Raw genomic sequence first — 18,765 nt, forward strand, 5'->3', positions numbered from 1 at the left:
TATTATTATTATTATTATTGTTCAAAACTGAAGGATTCGGCTTCGAAACAACATTGCTAATACATTTTCCTTTCATAAAATTCACATGTGGCGTAATTTATGAAATCTGCTTATTCTTAAAGGGGCATTGAGCACGGGTGTTAGCTTTTGTCATAGTTAGTAACTTTTTCTTGTTACTGTAGTTAGTCAGCAGTGAGGGTGCTGAAGGTAATTTTCTGGAAGCAGTGTATGAACGTGGAATCATGCGGTCTGTTTGGTAAACATCGTGTGTTTTTATTGTTATTGTGATGATGGTAGGACGCTGTGCGCGAGAGTTTTGGGAGTGTGCGCAGTTGTTGGGTTTGGTACAGAGGGATGAAGAGGGATAGCAGCCGCATCAGCAACGCAGTATATTGCAGGAGCCCTCTCGGGTTGGTGTGTTCGTGTAACGCTGTTACGTACCGTGACCGGGAGTATTGTAGTGTGTGGTGTGTGGTCTACCTTGGAAGGGCGCAGTGGCGGGGCTGGAAGGTGCTGCCCTGGAAGGCCTCAGAGCCTTCCTCAAGGAGCTTCTACGTCGTCTGCTCATGTATGCCAGGCGTCGCCGTCAGCGTCATCATGGGCTGGTTCCCAGACCCAGGTAACATCTGTTGACATTGTTGACAGCTTTCAGTAGAATAATGAAATGCATCTGCATTTTAGTCTGCAAACCTCTGTGAGTTTACTTGAGCGTCTGTACAACCCTTTATTTGCAACTTGCTCCGTGGCCTCATTTAGTTCAACATCTCTTACCTTTCAAAAAAAAAAAAAAAAAAAAGTCTAATCATCGTCACTTTGGTGTCCCTCTGTTTCTCTTATCTTCCATGCCGGGCTCATTGTTCTTCTAGGTAACCTGTCCTCCTCCATTCACCTCATATGATCCCACCACCCAAGCCGATTCATTCGCACAGCCGCATTCATCGAGATCATTCCTAAATTTCCTCATTTCGGGTGGATTCCTGCCATTGTTGTCAACTGTTTGTACCAGCAGTCACAGAAAAATATCAGTGCAAGTGTGGAATTTACGTGATTCATAACGTGAAGTCACAGGGCTTACAATGTTATGTCGAATCTGAAACACTAGAACGTAAATTTCCATTTCGTAAACATCACTTGCATTCGAAATACTGCGCCTTGAAAGTAAGCTAAATATTACATCACACGGTTATAGGTTTGCCTTCCTGCTTATGTAATAATAATAATAATAATAATAATAATAATAATAATAATAATAATAATAATAATAATAATAATAATAATAATGTTGCTGTTGCGACGATTTTCTTGTACTAGACACTTCGCTCTCATCATTTCTGTCTTACCACCCCGGGTCACCTCTTGTCCTCCTTGACCCGACGTCGGTACTAGGTTTGCTAGGGCTAAGGAGTCTTTCATTTTCACGTGCTTCCTGACCCTTTTTTTCATTATCCTCTTTCTTCATCGTTTCTTTCTCTTCTGAGGTTAAAGAGGGAAGGGATGCTGGAAGGGATGCTGGATATATTTTGCTAGTAGTTTTCACATCACTCTCAGGTTAGTTTCCGGTGATAATGTCGTAAGAAGGTGACAGTGGCTTTTATTAAGATACAGCCCCTGCATTTACCTGATGTGAAAATGGTAAACCATCTTCTGGGCTGCCTGTCGTGAGGTTTGAACCCTCTCTGTCTTCCGATTCTCTGTTCTGTTGGAACGGATCTGAATTTCAGCTGGCATTGCAGCTAACACAGCTGTAGAGTGCGCGCCTGTCGTCCGCTGCGGGCCACTTCGAAGTGAATATATAACGTTCACGACGGTGTAAATACAAACTTGACCAAGGCCTCGGTAGGGCATCTGGTGCGAAATTGGATGGTTGTGGGTCCTGTTCCCACCGGTAGTTCGAATGACCATTGTTCTGTATTTAACATTCGTTCGTCAATTATTATTATTATTATTATTATTATTATTATTATTATTATTATTATTATTATTATTATTATTATTATTATTTTACAACTTGCTGTACGTTGCACCGACACTAGTAAGTCTTATGACGACGATAGGTTAGGGAATGACTAAGATTCGAAAGGTAGCGACCGCGTCCTTTATTAGGGTATAGCCTCAACATTTACCTGGTGTAAAAATGTCCGGCATGTCCGGCTCCATGGCTAAATGGCTAGCGTGCTTCCCTCTGGTCCTAGGAGTCCTGGATTCAATTCCCGGCTGGGTTGGGGATTTTACCCTTCATTGGTTAATTCCGATGGCTCGAGGGCTGGGTGTTATGAGTCTGCATCTTCAGCACTATAGCTCATCATAGGTAGGACCCCATTCTTACAGACGCGCAGGTCACCTACAAGTGTCAACTTGGAGCTGCATATACCACGGCTTAGTGTTTATTTATTTATTTATTTATTTATTTATTTATTTATTTATTTATTTATTTATTTATTTATTTATTTATTTATTTATTTATTTATTTTTAACGTAGACTTACATTCCTCAACAACGAGTACATGGAAATAAAAAAATAAGTCTCTTTTAGTGTTCGAGCAGAACGCACGTATCACCGAGTGTGTTTTATTTACTTGTTGAGAAAAAAACCCTCACGAAAATCTGAAACATAGTTTTCATGAAATAGCGCTTCAAAGAAAGGCAACATTTTTGTGCTAAATATGTGACGTCACACACATACTCCGTTATAAGATGGCGCTGCGTTGAGTCGAGCGCTCAGTTAGAGGTTAGCTGTCTTTGTGAATACATCATGGCCTGTTGTATAAAATAACAAATTTAATAATGGGAAACAAAGATTTGAATAAGATTTGGCAAAAACGTGCAAAAGGAAGAGTTGAAATGAGAAAAGTGAATGATGAAGAAAAAAAAATGAAAAAGTGTACTAGGGGTTAGCATGAGAAATTGAAACAGCAAAAACAATTTGCATTAAGTCCTTTATTTCTAATAAGTAAGTCTACGAATCCCTCAAAACTCTGCGGCCGTTGCAATAGTGACAGCCTACCGCCAATTTTTTATTTTCTTATTTTTTACCGCGCGAGTTGGACGTGCGGTTAGGAGCGCGCGGTTGTGAGCTTGCATCCGGGAGATAATGGGTTCGATTCCCACTGTCGGCAGACCTGAAAATTGTTTTCCGTTTTTTCCCATTTTCACACCAGGCAAATGCTGGGGCTGTACCTTAATTAAGGTCACGGCCGCTTCCTTCCAAATTCTAGGCCTTTCCTATCCCATCGTCGCCATAAGACCTATCTGTGTCGGTGCGACTTAAAGCCACTAGCAAAAAAAAAATATATATATATATATATATATATGTTTCACGTTACTTTTGTATTCACTGGTTAAGTGTAAGACAAGGACGTGTGTTCCTAACTTTGCCAGTTAAAATAAATCATCTATCTGTCACTCTCTATGCCTATGAGGAGAAAATTTGAAGTGTACAGACACAATTATTTTATTTGTATAGACAGCACTGTAGTTTGATTTTCGTGAACGGGTAACGTATTCTCCATTCTCTTACGTCAGGACGAGTATTTCAACAACGATCCTATTTGTAAGTCGAGTGCGTTCTCCCGTTTTTTTTTCAAAAAAAAAAAAAAGGACAAAAGGGAGATGAGAAGAGAGTAAACGAAGCCAGTGCTTTCGCGTCCTGCGTTTACATACATGGTGAAAGAGAAAAGGAATGGGACCAAAAACAAAAGAGTGTGCGACAGCACTTTAGAATGGGAGTGATGGTAGTGCTCTCTTTTGTTCCCCCACAATCTGGTAATGACGGAAAACGACAGGACGAGGCGCCACGCAACTGTCTCTCTTGCTGCTATCACATACAGTACATGTGTGGTTATGTATGTCTCCTTCCATTACGTGGAGCACGTCAGAGTAAGATTTCTCTACTCTCTCCCCCCTCACCCCTCACAATTTTAACATGGATACGTTTTTTTTTTGGGCTGGGGGCCTGTCGGGAATTACCGTCATCAAGTTAGCGTGGACAGAAAACCAGCACCGTGGTAACAGTAGCGGCGCTAAGTATCTCCCCCTCCCCCCGCCCGCATTAATTCAAAATGGGTCCTTCGTTTCCTCATAAGGAAAGTTAAAAGTTTATTTCGTAGTACACAGTTGTATATTATTACAATGAAGAGCAACGGCAATGATGATGATGATAATTTATACCTGTCTGTCTGTTAGGTCATCAGCCCAGAGGCTGGTTGGATCCTCAAATAGCACCATCAAAGGTTATGCGGTTACAAGGAAACCCCCAAAACCAATGGCAGCACCAAAATGAGGCGTACTAGGCAAGATGAGGAGTGAGGTAGTTTGCCATTGCTTTCCTCACTGGGTCAGAAAGTACTATTGCAGCACGACTGATCCTGTGAGCAGCACCTTTCATAACACTCAGATGCATTTAGTTTTAAAATGCAAAGGAATGAAAATAATACACTTATATGGTACGAACACACACACACACACACACACACACACACACACACACACACACACACACACACACATACACAAGAAATGCATATTCCAATTATAGAAACCAAAACACGCTGACCGTCACAATGTTAAGAAGTAATCTCGTTCCTGCGACCAAATAATTTACTACTATTTACAACTCAACCGTCAATCGTAAGCCTACTTACCTACACTGGCTGCCGAGAGTTAGAAACAGGCTCGATACCTCAGTATTTAAAGTTTAGATAAGGAGGATGTCTTTGTTACCGCATTTTCGCTGACTATTGGGTTCTCAGAACTGGCTAATTACTTCAAAAGCCTTGTTGATTGTTGTGAGTGGTAGCAAGGGATGGTTATTATTGAAACAGGTTGGGAAACTCACATTCTTTCAGAAATAACTACCGTATTCCTATCGACGAGAGGAGCTCTGCAATGTGTTGGTCTCAGTTTGGAATAACTCTCTGTAGTACAAATAATACTGTGTTGTGTGCTGTAGCTTTATCAGTGTGTAAAATCACTCTTCAGCTACTGATATTAAGAAAGAGTCATGGGTCCCTCACGAGCCATGCCCCCCGCCCCGCGGGGTCTGTGGTGTCCTTATCGCCGCCACTGCGTAGTAACCAGGCAACGGGTGTTTGTCATCTGTCTGTACTAACGAGGGGAACCCGCCAAGTGTAACAACAACCCGATTTGCCAGAAACTTATCTCAGGAAAGAGGGGTCGAAATAAGCGAACACGTGTTTCGGCTTACCCGTAGACACTCAGGCGTTTCCGAGGAAATGATGATCGAAGTTTCCGACGTGCTTTATGTTGTATGTCCGTCGCGCCCTTCTCGATCCGCCAGCCAGCTACACGCGTGCCAGTGTGTTATTCTTCGAGCCTCGACGCGCAGCCCTCAGTGCGCGTGCCTGGAACGTTGTGTGTGCTATAAATAGGAGCTCCTAGCCTGTCCAGGCCCACTGACCCCGGTGTCCAGCTCCAGAATACACCCTACGTCGAGCACGGAGGCTACTCCTCTTGAAAATGTGCTTCGGCCAGGTGGACTGAATTTCTGGCAGTAAGAGGTCTCACCTCGGGTCACCGCTCCTCTTGCTTGTCCCACTGTCCATGTCCAGTCTTACCATTATATGCCACTATCATTCCCTAGCTAATGCAAGCTCCCATTATCAACTTAGTTTCGCTAAGTAGGAACTCTTCAGTCATTGAACTTACGTTAATGAACTCAGACACTTCAACAAGGAAGGATTCTCTGAGATATTTACGTCAGTGCTTCTGATAGTTTTCGACTATCAAGAACTTTTCATGTCACAAGGACTATCTTTCCGAGATAGTAGTGAATGTGAATACTCCAACGTGTATATAGTGTACAAAAGACAGACTCTTTCTCCAAATTCATAGTTCATTTTGCATCGAGATAACTTTCAGTTTTGTTAGTGTAAATATTGTAATTTTACATATGAAGCAAATAAAGAAGTTGTGTTTTTGTAAACCCAACCTTGTTTACAACACTTTACGTCCCTATTGGCGCGTAGCAAGTTCACCCGACGCGGTGGCGCTGTGGATTTCGGCGAGATCTCGCACTATTGCGCCCCGTGTTCAAATCCCGATGAATTGGCTTTTTTGTTTCATTTATTTACTTTTGTCTATTGACGATTACTATATGAATGGTTTTGTTGTGAGTCACTTAAAATAAAACAGTACGTAATATTATGAAAGGTAGTACGACACACGCAGTGATAAGTAAAGTCTCTCAATGTGACTCACAATTTCTACCCCCATCATCAATTTATATTTCATCTTATACCGATCCAGAGTTCACTTATTCTTTTTCATATGCATTGTTTTTCTTGTTTTTTATGTTTTGAACGGCTGACGATGACCTGGACTAGGGTCGAAACCGGTCCCATTTCTAATCACTATTAAATAAGAATGTAATCACTACATTCCTTTCTTTTATGTATTGAATAGGTTGAACCTCTTTTTCAATTATTTAATTTTTAACAATAATAGAGATGTTCATGAATTTGGATTTTTGTTGCTAAGTCATATACACGCCGAACCACGAGAAAATGGGTGAACAGAATTTAATGAAAATTGGTACGTAAAGTCGGGGAATAAGCAACTACATTCTACGCTATAAATAATTTTATTCACCCTGGTTGAAATGGTAGTTTAGAGGAAGGCGCTTAAAATTTAGTTTTTAATTACCTATGTTATTGGTCATATCGGAAAGTACTACATGACAAAAGTTACAGAGAATATAATTTCCCATCATTCATGTCTTATTCTGTTTTACCGTACCGACTATAATACGATTAATAGTGAGGGGTGATTAAATTGTGAAGATGATAATACGAATGAGAAGAAAAAAATTAGAAGGAACGATCACTTGAATAACAACACAAGAGGAAGTCATGAAAGAAAGGAGTACTCCCTTTACATTAGATGCTCTAATATCACAGAGTATGAAGGAAACTAATTGTGAAGGCCTGCAATATTGAAAGCTCATGAAATTGATCAACAATAACATTACATTGACCGTTGTTTGTTGTGATGTGCTTTGTGTCTTCTGCTGCCATTCATCTCCGATTAATGGGATTACTGCTGCGTACCGAGTATAACAGCCTGCCTGAATATTGGCGGGAAGTAGCTGGGGAGTTAGATCTCTCTCTTCTTTAGCATGCCATTCCTCTGGTTCATAAATCTGATAATACTGGTAGATAACGCACTGGTTCATCATAGTATTCCAGCTATTCGATCCCTACTCGGAGACACTGATTGGAATGAGCAGTGTGCACACTTAACGGAATAATGACAGAGGAGTGTTCGCGGCTATCTGCGGCCTGGTCATTCTAGCTCTGGAACTTTGAACTGTTAGATCGGCAGCGTAGTACTTTTCGTTAAAAATGAGAAAGTGTGCGGTTTTTCATTGATCGAGTATTTCATATGACAGCATCGCTTTTAATCGCGACATTCGTACTGATGTCATTGTAATGACCTGTGTTGACTTCAGTTGGGAAAACAATAAAGACAGTCTTTCTGAGAATGGCGTAAAACGAAGGACGGGTACATCAGCTAGTATATAATAAATACAGAAAATTACTGTGAAACCCAGTTGTAATTTTACAATCAATATAGCGCCTACTGACTTGATAAGCTACATTCGTGCAGTAATCGTCAGTGGTCATAAGTAGATAAAAGAAACAAAAAGAAAAGAAATTCATCGGGATTTGAACACGGGGCGCAAAAGTATGAAGCCACCGCGTCAGTTGAACATGTTACGCCCTAAAAGGCACGTGAAGCACGTCGGAAACTCCGACCGTTATTTTCTAGGGAACAGTCGAGTGTCTACGTATAAGCCGAAACTCGTGTTCGCCTATTTCAACCCCTCTTTCGCTCAGCGATGTTTCTGGCTGTTAGACTTGGCGAGTTCTTCTCGTATTTTCTTCCTCAAGTTGTTACCGTGTGCCATATTATCACAGCCATGGATGAAACTGGGACTTAGGCGGAAGCTACATTTCGCTCTGGCCTGTGCCAAAAGACAGATGCAAAAGTGCTTGCATCCATCAAGAAATGGCAAGAGTAACAGTCAATTCATCGGTGTATAAATTTGACATTGTGCATATGTTTTGCCGTAGTTTACTTTAAAGGGTGAGCGAATCAGAACCAATAGTTTGTCAGATCACCGTTGGTTTACAATCCAAAGACTGATGACTTGCCATTAAATCATTTCCAGATCATCCTGCCATATGCCACTTCCTTCATTCAAACATAATTATGGGCCTGGATGTCAATTATAATTTATTTAAAGAAGGTATTTCTAGGTCTTCCTCGTGGATATTTTTCTTCTGTCACATTACATTCGAGTGGAGCATTGTGTGATGCCACCATGCGAAGGATTGATCCCCTTTGGTTCACATTGTCTAGAACTGTGGTGTTTGACATCTTTCCACGTCACGTTCCTTGCAAGGTCAAGAACTATGTGCGCGCCTCCCGTACTGCTGCTTAGGTCTCGGAGAGTAAAAAGCGCCGCTGGACGGTCTGAGTTCATAAGAGAGGCCCTGTATGGTTATATCTAAGCAGATTATGCAGAGGACGGAGGAAGCATCACTGAAGTTTAGTACCATATTGTTCGGGAGAAAACTGCGTTAATGCAGAAGAGGATATTACTGTTCCAGGCAACTTAGTCTTTCCTTCAGAATAAGAATCATTTGTAGGAACAGTTGAACTGTATGTCTCTGGAACGTGGACACTAATTAAAAATTTTGAAAGAACCGTCTTGAAGCTTTGTAAGGTACTGTATCAACATTTATATTAAAAGAGTATGACAAGAAATGTTTTAATTAAAAATATCATAGCTTGGAAGCAAGCCAGTAGTTTTACGTGTGTCTTGATATAATAACTACGGGACTTCCAGTTTTATGTGAAATCCAAGCCATAGAGATGTCACCTTCAATTTTTAAAATACTCAAGAAATTGGCGAGGATTCGAACCGCGACCATTGGGGTTAGAAGCCAGCAACTACGCCATTTGGCTATCAAACAAGCGAAAAATCACACCTCATTGAGCTACAACCCTGAAAATTGGGCTTTTGACCTACCAAGCGACCGCTGCTGAGCCCGAAGGCCTGCATATTTCCAGGTGACGCGTGGTCAGCGCGACGAATCCTCTCTGCCTTTACTGTTGTTTTTCTAGGCCCGCATCGCTACCTCACCGTCGATATCTCCTCAGTTCTCTCATAGCCTGAATGGATCTCGAACCAGCCCCTATACTCTGGTAAAATATCTGTCCTTACCTGGAATCAAATCCAGGGTTTCTAGGTAAAAGGCAGGCTCGTTAGCCCTAGATCGCCGGGCACTTGGCTGTCACCCCTCTTCCCCCGCCCAAAAAATGTACTGGACGAGTATGGTGTACAAAACTTGAAGTTAATTCTTCCTTAGACACGTCTGCATAATTTATAAAATTTTTATTTGCCCTAGAAAGTGTAGTCGGTTCCATTACAGTAATTGTTGGGAAGTCCCCAAGAATGACTCAGTCCGAGTGGCTTAGACGGTTGAGGCGCTGGCATTCTGACCCCAACTTAGCAAGTTCAATCCTGGTTGAGTTTGGTGGTGTTTGAAGGTGCTCAAATACGTCAGCCTCTTGTCAGTCGATTTACTGGCAGGTAAAAGAACTTTTGCGGGACAAAATTTCGGCACTTCGGCGTCTCCGGAAGCCGCCAAAGTAGTTAGTGGGACGTAAAAATAATAAATGGATTTACGTCAATATTGTCATTACCATAGCCATGGGTCGTTCGGTGATAAGTGGGATCAGAGTCATAGAGACGTGTCTTCCCACGATATTCGTTTCAATCCGGCATTCCGACCAGAAAAGATGGAGGGGTGATTTTAAATATACATAATGGTCCTCCAGCCCTTTAAAAATTTAGTTTTGCGTAACCCGTAGTTTATAGACAACTTAAAAATACCGATCCTTGTTCATTACAGTATTAGTACAACTGTATGTTTGGGGTTAAGCTCCAGAATACGAACGGAATCATTAGCGCCAATGGTAATTCAATGATAGAAACGGTAATGAATACAAGAAACGATCACAGCTGCGAGTAACACATTAGGACAGGAAGCGCACATTAAGCCTACGTACAGATGATACCGTAAATACCGTACTGCGAAGTTACTGCCTCGCGCTGTAACTAGGTGCAAATGTTCATGGCATATGGAGCCGGTGTAAACTATTTAAGTGTTAACACCAAAAAGTTTTGTTCTCTGCGTAATTTTAATAGTGTTATGTGCTGTTCTCTTGCATACCTACCCACCTAGTACCGCACCGCGCACACACTGGGATTGCCTACTTCTCATATGCCATTAACTCTGGCACCTGGTACAGGGTGAAACAATAATGTACGGGCAAACTTTCAGAACACATTCCTCACACGTAGAAGAATAAAAATATGCTATATAGGCATCCATCTACCCGCCCTCCCATTGAATCCTGTTACAAGGTGCCGAGAGCCTTCGAGCCGTATCAGCAGTGATGCTAACACTGTAAGAGTGAAATCCGCTAATTGACGGTGCCAATTCCGCTGGAAATCCTCTAGTTTCTTCAACATTTCTGTTAATTTAAAATAATCTATATAAATAAAGTTGTAGGGGGGTCCGCTGTCTGTAATTTCGTTTGTTTCGCCAATTTTTCAGATATTTATCCGTTTTAGGTCAACTCAAGACCGTATTAGTGGTTTTTGTTTTTCATGTCGGTTTGTTCCACCATCACGGCGAAACGGCTGGATATATCTCAGCCAAACTTCATATTTAGAATATACTCATCGCGAAGAAGGTTTCGATGTGCATATGACTTTAAAATGTCTGAATAGACGAGGGGTTTATAGGAGAACCAGAACAGTTTTCTTCCATTTTCTCTTACACTATTGATTTTTTGTAAAATTCCTGGACCGTATGTGAAACGTAACTTTTGTTATGTACATAATTTCGCGTATTCTTCAAATGACGGAGAAACATACTATTTTCTGCGGGTCTCATGCTCTGCATTGAGTGCCCGATAGACCAACAACGAACCTATAGGTTAGCATGGCAACGTCTCTGACTGCTTACCAGTAGGGAAGTAACATATTGCCATTTCCGTCATCATTCCTGTAAACTCATGGTTGTTCCTTGGGTAGAAAGCAAGAGAGACGTTAATCGGCCATTTTTGCGGGATATTGGCGGAATACCGTTGGAGGTTACAATTGTCATCGGATAGCACTAAGGGGCGTTGTTAATATTTGAACAGTACTGCGGAGTGTAGCCCATTATTTCACACCGTAAGGTGTTTTCTGGTATTTGCTATAATTTTTACTGTATTTCAATTCTACTTCTGTTACCCGCTTTAGTTTCTTGCCTCTGCCTTGCCTCTTTAGGCTTAAGTCATCCTCTTATTAGTTTATCTAAGAATCCATGCGCCTAAATTTCTCCTCTGTTACCGCCTTCTTATATCCGTAACTCATACCATCACAACTTATTGAGGGGTATTTTATTTTCCAATACATCCACTTGGTATTTACAGTACGTATTTGTCCTATCCGACTGTCCTCAGTTATAATTCCATTTCCTGTTAATTTCAACTTTCTAAATTGTATTACTTTCTTCCTTAATTTATCCGTATGTATGCAATTGCTGATCCAAAAACCTGGACGCACTGTTCTTTGAGGAAAAATTCCAAGTTGTTCAAGTGTATAACTTTTGGCCCCGGAAGATATCGAAATATGGATGCATTTTAATGACGGTGCAGACCTTCCTTTCGGGGTAGTTTTTTTTCTGAACGGTGAGTGGTACACTAACTGACAGAGCAAATGCAACACCAAGAAGAAGTGGTCAGAACTTTTTGCCAATTGCAGGGTAGACTGACGTCACTGAGGTATGCTCATGATGTGAAATGCGCCGCTGTGCTTCGCACGTAGCGAACGATAAATGGGACACGGCGTTGGCGAATGGCCCACTTCGTACCGTGATTTCTCAGCCGACAGTCATTGTAGAACGTGTTGTCGTGTGCCACAGGACACGTGTATAGCTAAGGATGCCAGGCCGCAGGAGGCATTTCCAGCAGACAGACGACTTTACGAGGAGTATGGTGATCGGGCTGAGAAGGGCAGGTTGGTCGCTTCGTCAAATCGCAGCCGATACCCATAGGGATGTGTCCACGGTGCAGCGCCTGTGGCGAAGATGGTTGGCGCAGGGACATGTGGCACGTGCGAGGGGCCCTGGCGCAGCCCGAGTGACGTCAGCACGCGAGGATCGGCGCATCCGCCACCAAGCTGTGGCAGCCCCGCACGCCACGTCAACCGCCATTCTTCAGCATGTGCAAGACACCCTGGCTGTTCCAATATCGACCAGAACAATTTCCCGTCGATTGGTTGAAGGAGGCCTGCACTCCCGGCGTCCGCTCAGAAGACTACCATTGACTCCACAGCATAGACGTGCACGCCTGGCATGGTGCCGGGCTAGAGCGACTTGGATGAGGGAATGGCGGAACGTCGTGTTCTCCGATGAGTCCCGCTTCTGTTCTGTCAGTGATAGTCACCGCAGACGAGTGTGGCGTCGGCGTGGAGAAAGGTCAAATCCGGCAGTAACTGTGGAGCGCCCTACCGCTAGACAACGCGGCACCTTGGTTTGGGGCGCTATTGCGTATGATTCCACGTCACCTCTAGTGCGTATTCAAGGCACGTTAAATGCCCACCGCTACGTGCAGCATGTGCTGCGGCCGGTGGAACTCCCGTACCTTCAGGGGCTGCCCAATGCTCTGTTTCAGCAGGATAATGCCCGCCCACACACTGCTCGCATCTCCCAACAGGCTCTACGAGGTGTACAGATGCTTCCGTGGCCAGCGTACTCTCCGGATCTCTCACCAGTCGAACACGTGTGGGATCTCATTGGACGCCGTTTGCAAACTCTGCCCCAGCCTCGTACGGACGACTAACTGTGGCAAATGGTTGACAGAGAATGGAGAACCATCCCTCAGGACACCATCCGCTCTCTTATTGACTCTGTACCTCGACGTGTTTCTGCGTGCATCGCCGCTCGCGGTGGTCCTACATCCTACTGAGTCGATGCCGTGCGCATTGTGTAACCTGCATATCGGTTTGAAATAAACATCAATTATCCGTCCGTGCCGTCTCAGTTTTTTCCCCAACTTTCATTCCTTTCGAACCACTCATTCTTGGTGCTGCATTTGCTCTGTCAGTCAGTGTATTACAGAACTGATAGCACAATTACAGTTCAATTTGGAGAGATCTACAGCGATGGTCCTATGACTTACTGTCGTTTCGATTGTTGATACGTTAGATAACGCTGCATTTCTCGATTATCATCAAATATCTCTAACCTAATTGTGACGCATTAGAAAAAGGGGCCTGTCTTTATAATTAAAACTCCATCTCTACTGTGAATGGCGGTTACGAATGGAGCGTGCCGTTATAGTAGAAACTCCCGAATTCGATTGTGATGGCAGTAGGGAATGTGGCCTGCCATTATTGTAAAAATTCCCAATGCCTACCTTACATCGGAAGCAATGTATGGCGTCCTCCCTGTTTTGTTTTTTGGATAGCGCTAAGAGACATGCAATTTAATAATCTTTGTCACTGTCTTTACAGTAATTTACGGAGAAATCCGTATACGATGTAGAATACCGTAGCGAAGCACGGGTACATTTGCTACTACGTAAATAAAATGTGTAATCTTGGATATTAGTTTCCCGAGTTGAAACGAAGTTTAATAGGGAATGGCGGCAGTAGCACCACCACCGTAGTGGTTCTATTGTTCTAAAAATCTCTGGCAACGACCGGGTCTATAAACATCGTCTTGCAAACTTTCCCAAAGTGATCAGTGGTTAATAAACTATAGTGCACCGGACGAGATGGCCGTGCGGTTAGGGGCGCGCAGCTATGAGCTTGCATTTGGGAGATAGTGGGTTCGAACCCCACTGTCGACAGCCCTGAAGATGGTTTTTACGTGGTTTCCTGTTTTCACGCCAGGCAAATGCTGGGATTATACCTTAACGCCACAGCCGCTTCCTTCCCGCTTCTAGCCCTTTCCTATTCCATCGTCGCCGTAAGACCTATCTGTGCCGGCGCGACATAAAACAAATCGTAAAAATAAAAATAAAATCCTACAGTGTCCACGCAGTAGCATAGCCGGGATCGACCGATTTGTGGAGAGGGGAATTCATAGTTACAAAATTATTACAGAACATCATGAAGGGGCTTGTGCGTATGTGGTGCGCGCATTTTTTTTTGCTTGTGGCTTTACATCGCACCGGTACAGATAGGTCTTATGGCGACGATGGGATAGGAAAGGCCTAGGAGTTGGAAGGAAGTGGCCGTGGCCTTAATTAAGGTACAGCCCCAGCATTTGCCTGGTTTAAAAATGGGAAACCACGGAAAACCATCTTCAGGGCTGCCGACAGTGGGATTCGAACCCACTATCTCCCGGATGCAAGCTCACAGCCGCGCGCTCCTAACCGCACGGCACGAGTGTAATTATAAGGACACTGGTAAACGTGAATTATGTTGATATTTAGAAATACACTACAGAATATTACATTCGTTACAGAACAAGAACAATATGATCAAGGTCAACTGTTTTACCGCGAATGGTATGTTCAGTTTACAATCTGAAATCCAAAATTCGAGACTTCTTAGAAAGTAGATTCAACAGATCTGTTGGTTTTAAAATTATGTATTTTCAGCCTCGACCTGATGTCATCTAACAGTAGTGGTACTTTCCCCCGGGGTTTGTTACGTTCTGATTTTTCCCACTAATTTGATTCAGTGATATTTATGCCATTAATTTGTGATATTATGTTTACATTTTACAGAGCCACTAGAAAATCCACTGACATATCATATTTCCGCTAGCCGCTAAATGCACTTTTCCGATGCTGGAAGGATATAAAAGCCGCCAAATTTAGCGGAAAATCCGCTAAGTTGGCAACAGTGCGTATCAGTGCTAACAGAGGGCATTTTGAACATTTAATATAAGAAAGAATTTCATGTGGTATGCTGGTACGTTCTGTTCAGGTGTGTTTCCCATGTACTCTGTGGAACTGTAGAAAATGAGTTCTGACATGGAAATAGTTTCCGGACCAATGCCCATATAGCATATATTCTTCTACGTATGAAGATTGTATCTTGAAAGTTTGGCCTACCTTATTGTTACATTCTGTATAGTTAAGTCTGCAAAAGCGCGCACCGTTAAGATTACCTACCTTACTGTGTAATACGGACACATTCCTCTTCATTTCCAAAGAATGTATTTTTATTACTTTGAAAAGGTCCGTTTTTGACGACCGTTACGTACCGTCGGTGTTTGTTGTGAAATCACCTAAGTACCCTTGCCTATTGATGGCATAATCGAAAACTTTTAATAATCGAATAACATTCATCCGATTATTTAAATAAGCGAATAAAATAATCGAAAGAGTTTCAAATATTCAGTTGTAGTGATGGCATAATCGAATATGTTTAATATTCGAATAACCTCCATCCGATTATTTAGATAATGACCGAGATTATTAATGTACGTGTGTCTGTTCAAGCATAGCTCTGAACTAAACATGATACACATATGATTTACTATTTGGGAAAGAAAACTGGGGTAAGACACCCGTACGGGCGGGGGTGGAAAGGGGAAGAAAGTGTGGCTGTTCCAGCATAGCTCTGAACCATACATGGTACACATATAACTTACTATTTGGGAAAGAAAACCGGGGTAAGACACCCGTACGGGCGGGGGTGGAAAGGGGGAGAAAGTGTGGCTGTTCCAGCATAGCTCTGAACCAAACATGGTACACATATAACTTACTGTTTGGGAAAGAAAACTGGGGTAAGACACCCGTACGGGCTGGGGTGGAAAGGGGAAGAAAGTGTGGCTGTTCCAGCATAGCTCTGAACCAAACATGGTACACATATAACTTACTGTTTGGGAAAGAAAACTGGGGTAAGACACCCGTACGGGCGGGGTTGGAAAGGGGAATAAATATTAAAATAATAGAAAAGGACCAATATTACCGGGTGAGTTGGCCGTGCGGTTAGGGCCGCACAGCTGTGAGCTAGCATCCGGGAGATAGTGGGTTCGAACCCCGCTGTCGGCAGCCCTGAGGATGGTTTTCCGTGGTTTCCCAATTTCACACCAGGCAGATGCTGTGGCTGTTCCCACTCCTAGGTCTATCCCATCGTCGCCGTAAGACACATCTGTGCCGGTGCGACGTAAAGCAAGTTGTAAGAAAAAACGACCAATAGTAAATGTGAAAACGATGTACAGTATATATACACACACTGACTGACAGAGCAAATGCAACACCAAGAAGGAGTGGTCAGAACTTTATGCCAATTGCAGGGTAGACTGACGTCATTGAGGTTTGCTCATGATGTGAAATGCGCCGCTGTGCTACGCACGTAGCGAACGATAAATGGGACACGGCGTTGGCGAATGGCCCACTTCGTACCGTGATTTCTCAGCCGACAGTCATTGTAGAACGTGTTGTCGTGTGCCACAGGACACGTGTATAGCTAAGAATGCCAGGCCGCCGTCAACGGAGGCATTTCCAGCAGACAGACGACTTTACGAGGGGTATGGTGATCGAGCTGAGAAGGGCAGGTTGGTCGCTTCGTCAAATCGCAGCCGATACCCATAGGGATGTGTCCACGGTGCAGCGCCTGTGGCGAAGATGATTGGCGCAGGGACATGTGGCACGTGCGAGGGGTCGAGGCGCAGCCCGAGTGACGTCAGCACGCGAGGATCGGCGCATCCGCCGCCAAGCGGTGGCAGCCCCGCACGCCACGTCAACCGCCATTCTTCAGCATGTGCAAGACACCCTGGCTATTCCAATATCGACCAGAATAATTTCCCGTCGATTGGTTGAAGGAGGCCTGCACTCCCGGCGTTCGCTCAGAAGACTACCATTGACTCCACAGCATAGACGTGCACGCCTGGCATGGTGCCGGGCTAGAGCGACTTGGATGAGGGAATGGCGGAACGTCGTGTTCTCCGATGAGTCACGCTTCTGTTCTGTCAGTGATAGTCACCGCAGACGAGTGTGGCGTCGGCGTGGAGAAAGGTCAAATCCGGCAGTAACTGTGGAGCGCCCTACCGCTAGACAACGCGGCATCATGGTTTGGGGCGCTATTGCGTATGATTCCACGTCACCTCTAGTGCGTATTCAAGGCACGTTAAATGCCCACCGCTACGTGCAGCATGTGCTGCGGCCGGTGGCACTCCCGTACCTTCAGGGGCTGCCCAATGCTCTGTTTCAGCAGGATAATGCCCGCCCACACACTGCTCGCATCTCCCAACATGCTCTACGAGGTGTACAGATGCTTCCGTGGCCAGCGTACTCTCCGGATCTCTCACCAATCGAACACGTGTGGGATCTCATTGGACGCCGTTTGCAAACTCTGCCCCAGCCTCGTACGGACGACCAACTGTGGCAAATGGTTGACAGAGAATGGAGAACCATCCCTCAGGACACCATCCGCACTCTTATTGACTCTGTACCTCGACGTGTTTCTGCGTGCATCGCCGCTCGCGGTGGTCCTACTTCCTACTGAGTCGATGCCGTGCGCATTGTGTAACCTGCATATCGGTTTGAAATAAACATCAATTATTCGTCCGTGCCGTCTCTGTTTTTTCCCCCAACTTTCATCCCTTTCGAACCACTCCTTCTTGGTGTTGCATTTGCTCTGTCAGTCAGTGCATATATATATGGTTTTAAATAAACGGTTTAGAAACATCGAACGCGTTTAATTTAATAAACGTGGGCGGAGCCGCGGGCATGTGCTAGGTATTATATAATATTCGCAGAATAGGTGACCGAACAGGGGCGTAAAGTTAGAACATGCAACTCAGGCGAGCCCGGGCCTTCAAGGCAAAAAAAAAAAAAAAAAAAAAAAAAAAAAACCACCACCACCTACTGTATGTCTACCCTAATGTCACTCTGCACGGGAAGGGCCAGAAGCTCAGATCACGACGAAATAGTTCGTTTTTACAGTTTGCAGGTAGATGAATTGTATTTGGTTGCATCTAGCAGCAGTTAATATAGCACAGCTGTCTCTCGCAACACCGCAACACGTTCTTCACAAAAGACCTGCACCAAATTACTCAAACATAATGACAGGAATGAAAATTGATACCAAAATATCATATTTTAGCTAGAAAATGATACTTTCTTGATGTGTATTGTACCTGAGATCGTGTTATGCACAAATTTCCCTTATTTAACTTTTTTCGCGCACTTATTCGACAACACTGTATAATTCCAATAATAACTTGGTGTAATATATATATATGGTTCTTCTTCCTCTATATCTTGCTTCCCTCGTTTTAATATTCATCTTAGTTTTTTTTCGTTTTCCATTTAGAGTTCATATCGCGCATCATGGCCTGACGGCAGTTCATTTCCACTCAATGGTCTGGCTGGCATTAAAATTAATTTAATCTACATTTATAAACTCTATAACATTCTAGAAATTTTTGTATGGAGTGAAATAACAATTTCAGTAAATTAACTAATAATATTTTTACGTGAAACAAATTTTAAGGACAGACGAAACTTTTAATTACATCATTGTCATTTATTACGTAGAACTGTTCAATGTCAGACTCATTTTGACTTCATCATACTACATCAAGCGTCTCTTTCATCTAATGTTGTTTCATTATTCACCTATGTTAATTTAAAAATAAGTTATATGAATGTTTTACTGATGTTTTGCAAGTTTCAATACATTAATTTTAAGTTATTTCTAGACAGCTGAAGATGGCCTAA

The 18,765-nt window shown here is 43.3% G+C and overlaps 1 protein-coding gene across 1 annotated transcript in view; it reads left to right on the plus strand.

Annotated features, from left to right (window-relative positions):
* Positions 1 to 516: 516 nt before the first annotated feature.
* Positions 517 to 18,765, plus strand: part of LOC136884962 (HEAT repeat-containing protein 5B) — a 390,022-nt gene continuing 371,773 nt past the window's right edge. The window contains exon 1 of the mRNA XM_067157308.2: positions 517 to 619. Within this exon, the coding sequence (XP_067013409.1) occupies positions 567 to 619 (53 nt within the window). The 5' untranslated portion in view covers positions 517 to 566. The remainder of the gene's footprint in view (positions 620 to 18,765) is intronic.

This window comes from Anabrus simplex, chromosome 13 (genome assembly GCF_040414725.1).
Source record: "Anabrus simplex isolate iqAnaSimp1 chromosome 13, ASM4041472v1, whole genome shotgun sequence".
In the NCBI taxonomy this organism is placed as follows: domain Eukaryota; kingdom Metazoa; phylum Arthropoda; class Insecta; order Orthoptera; family Tettigoniidae; genus Anabrus; species Anabrus simplex.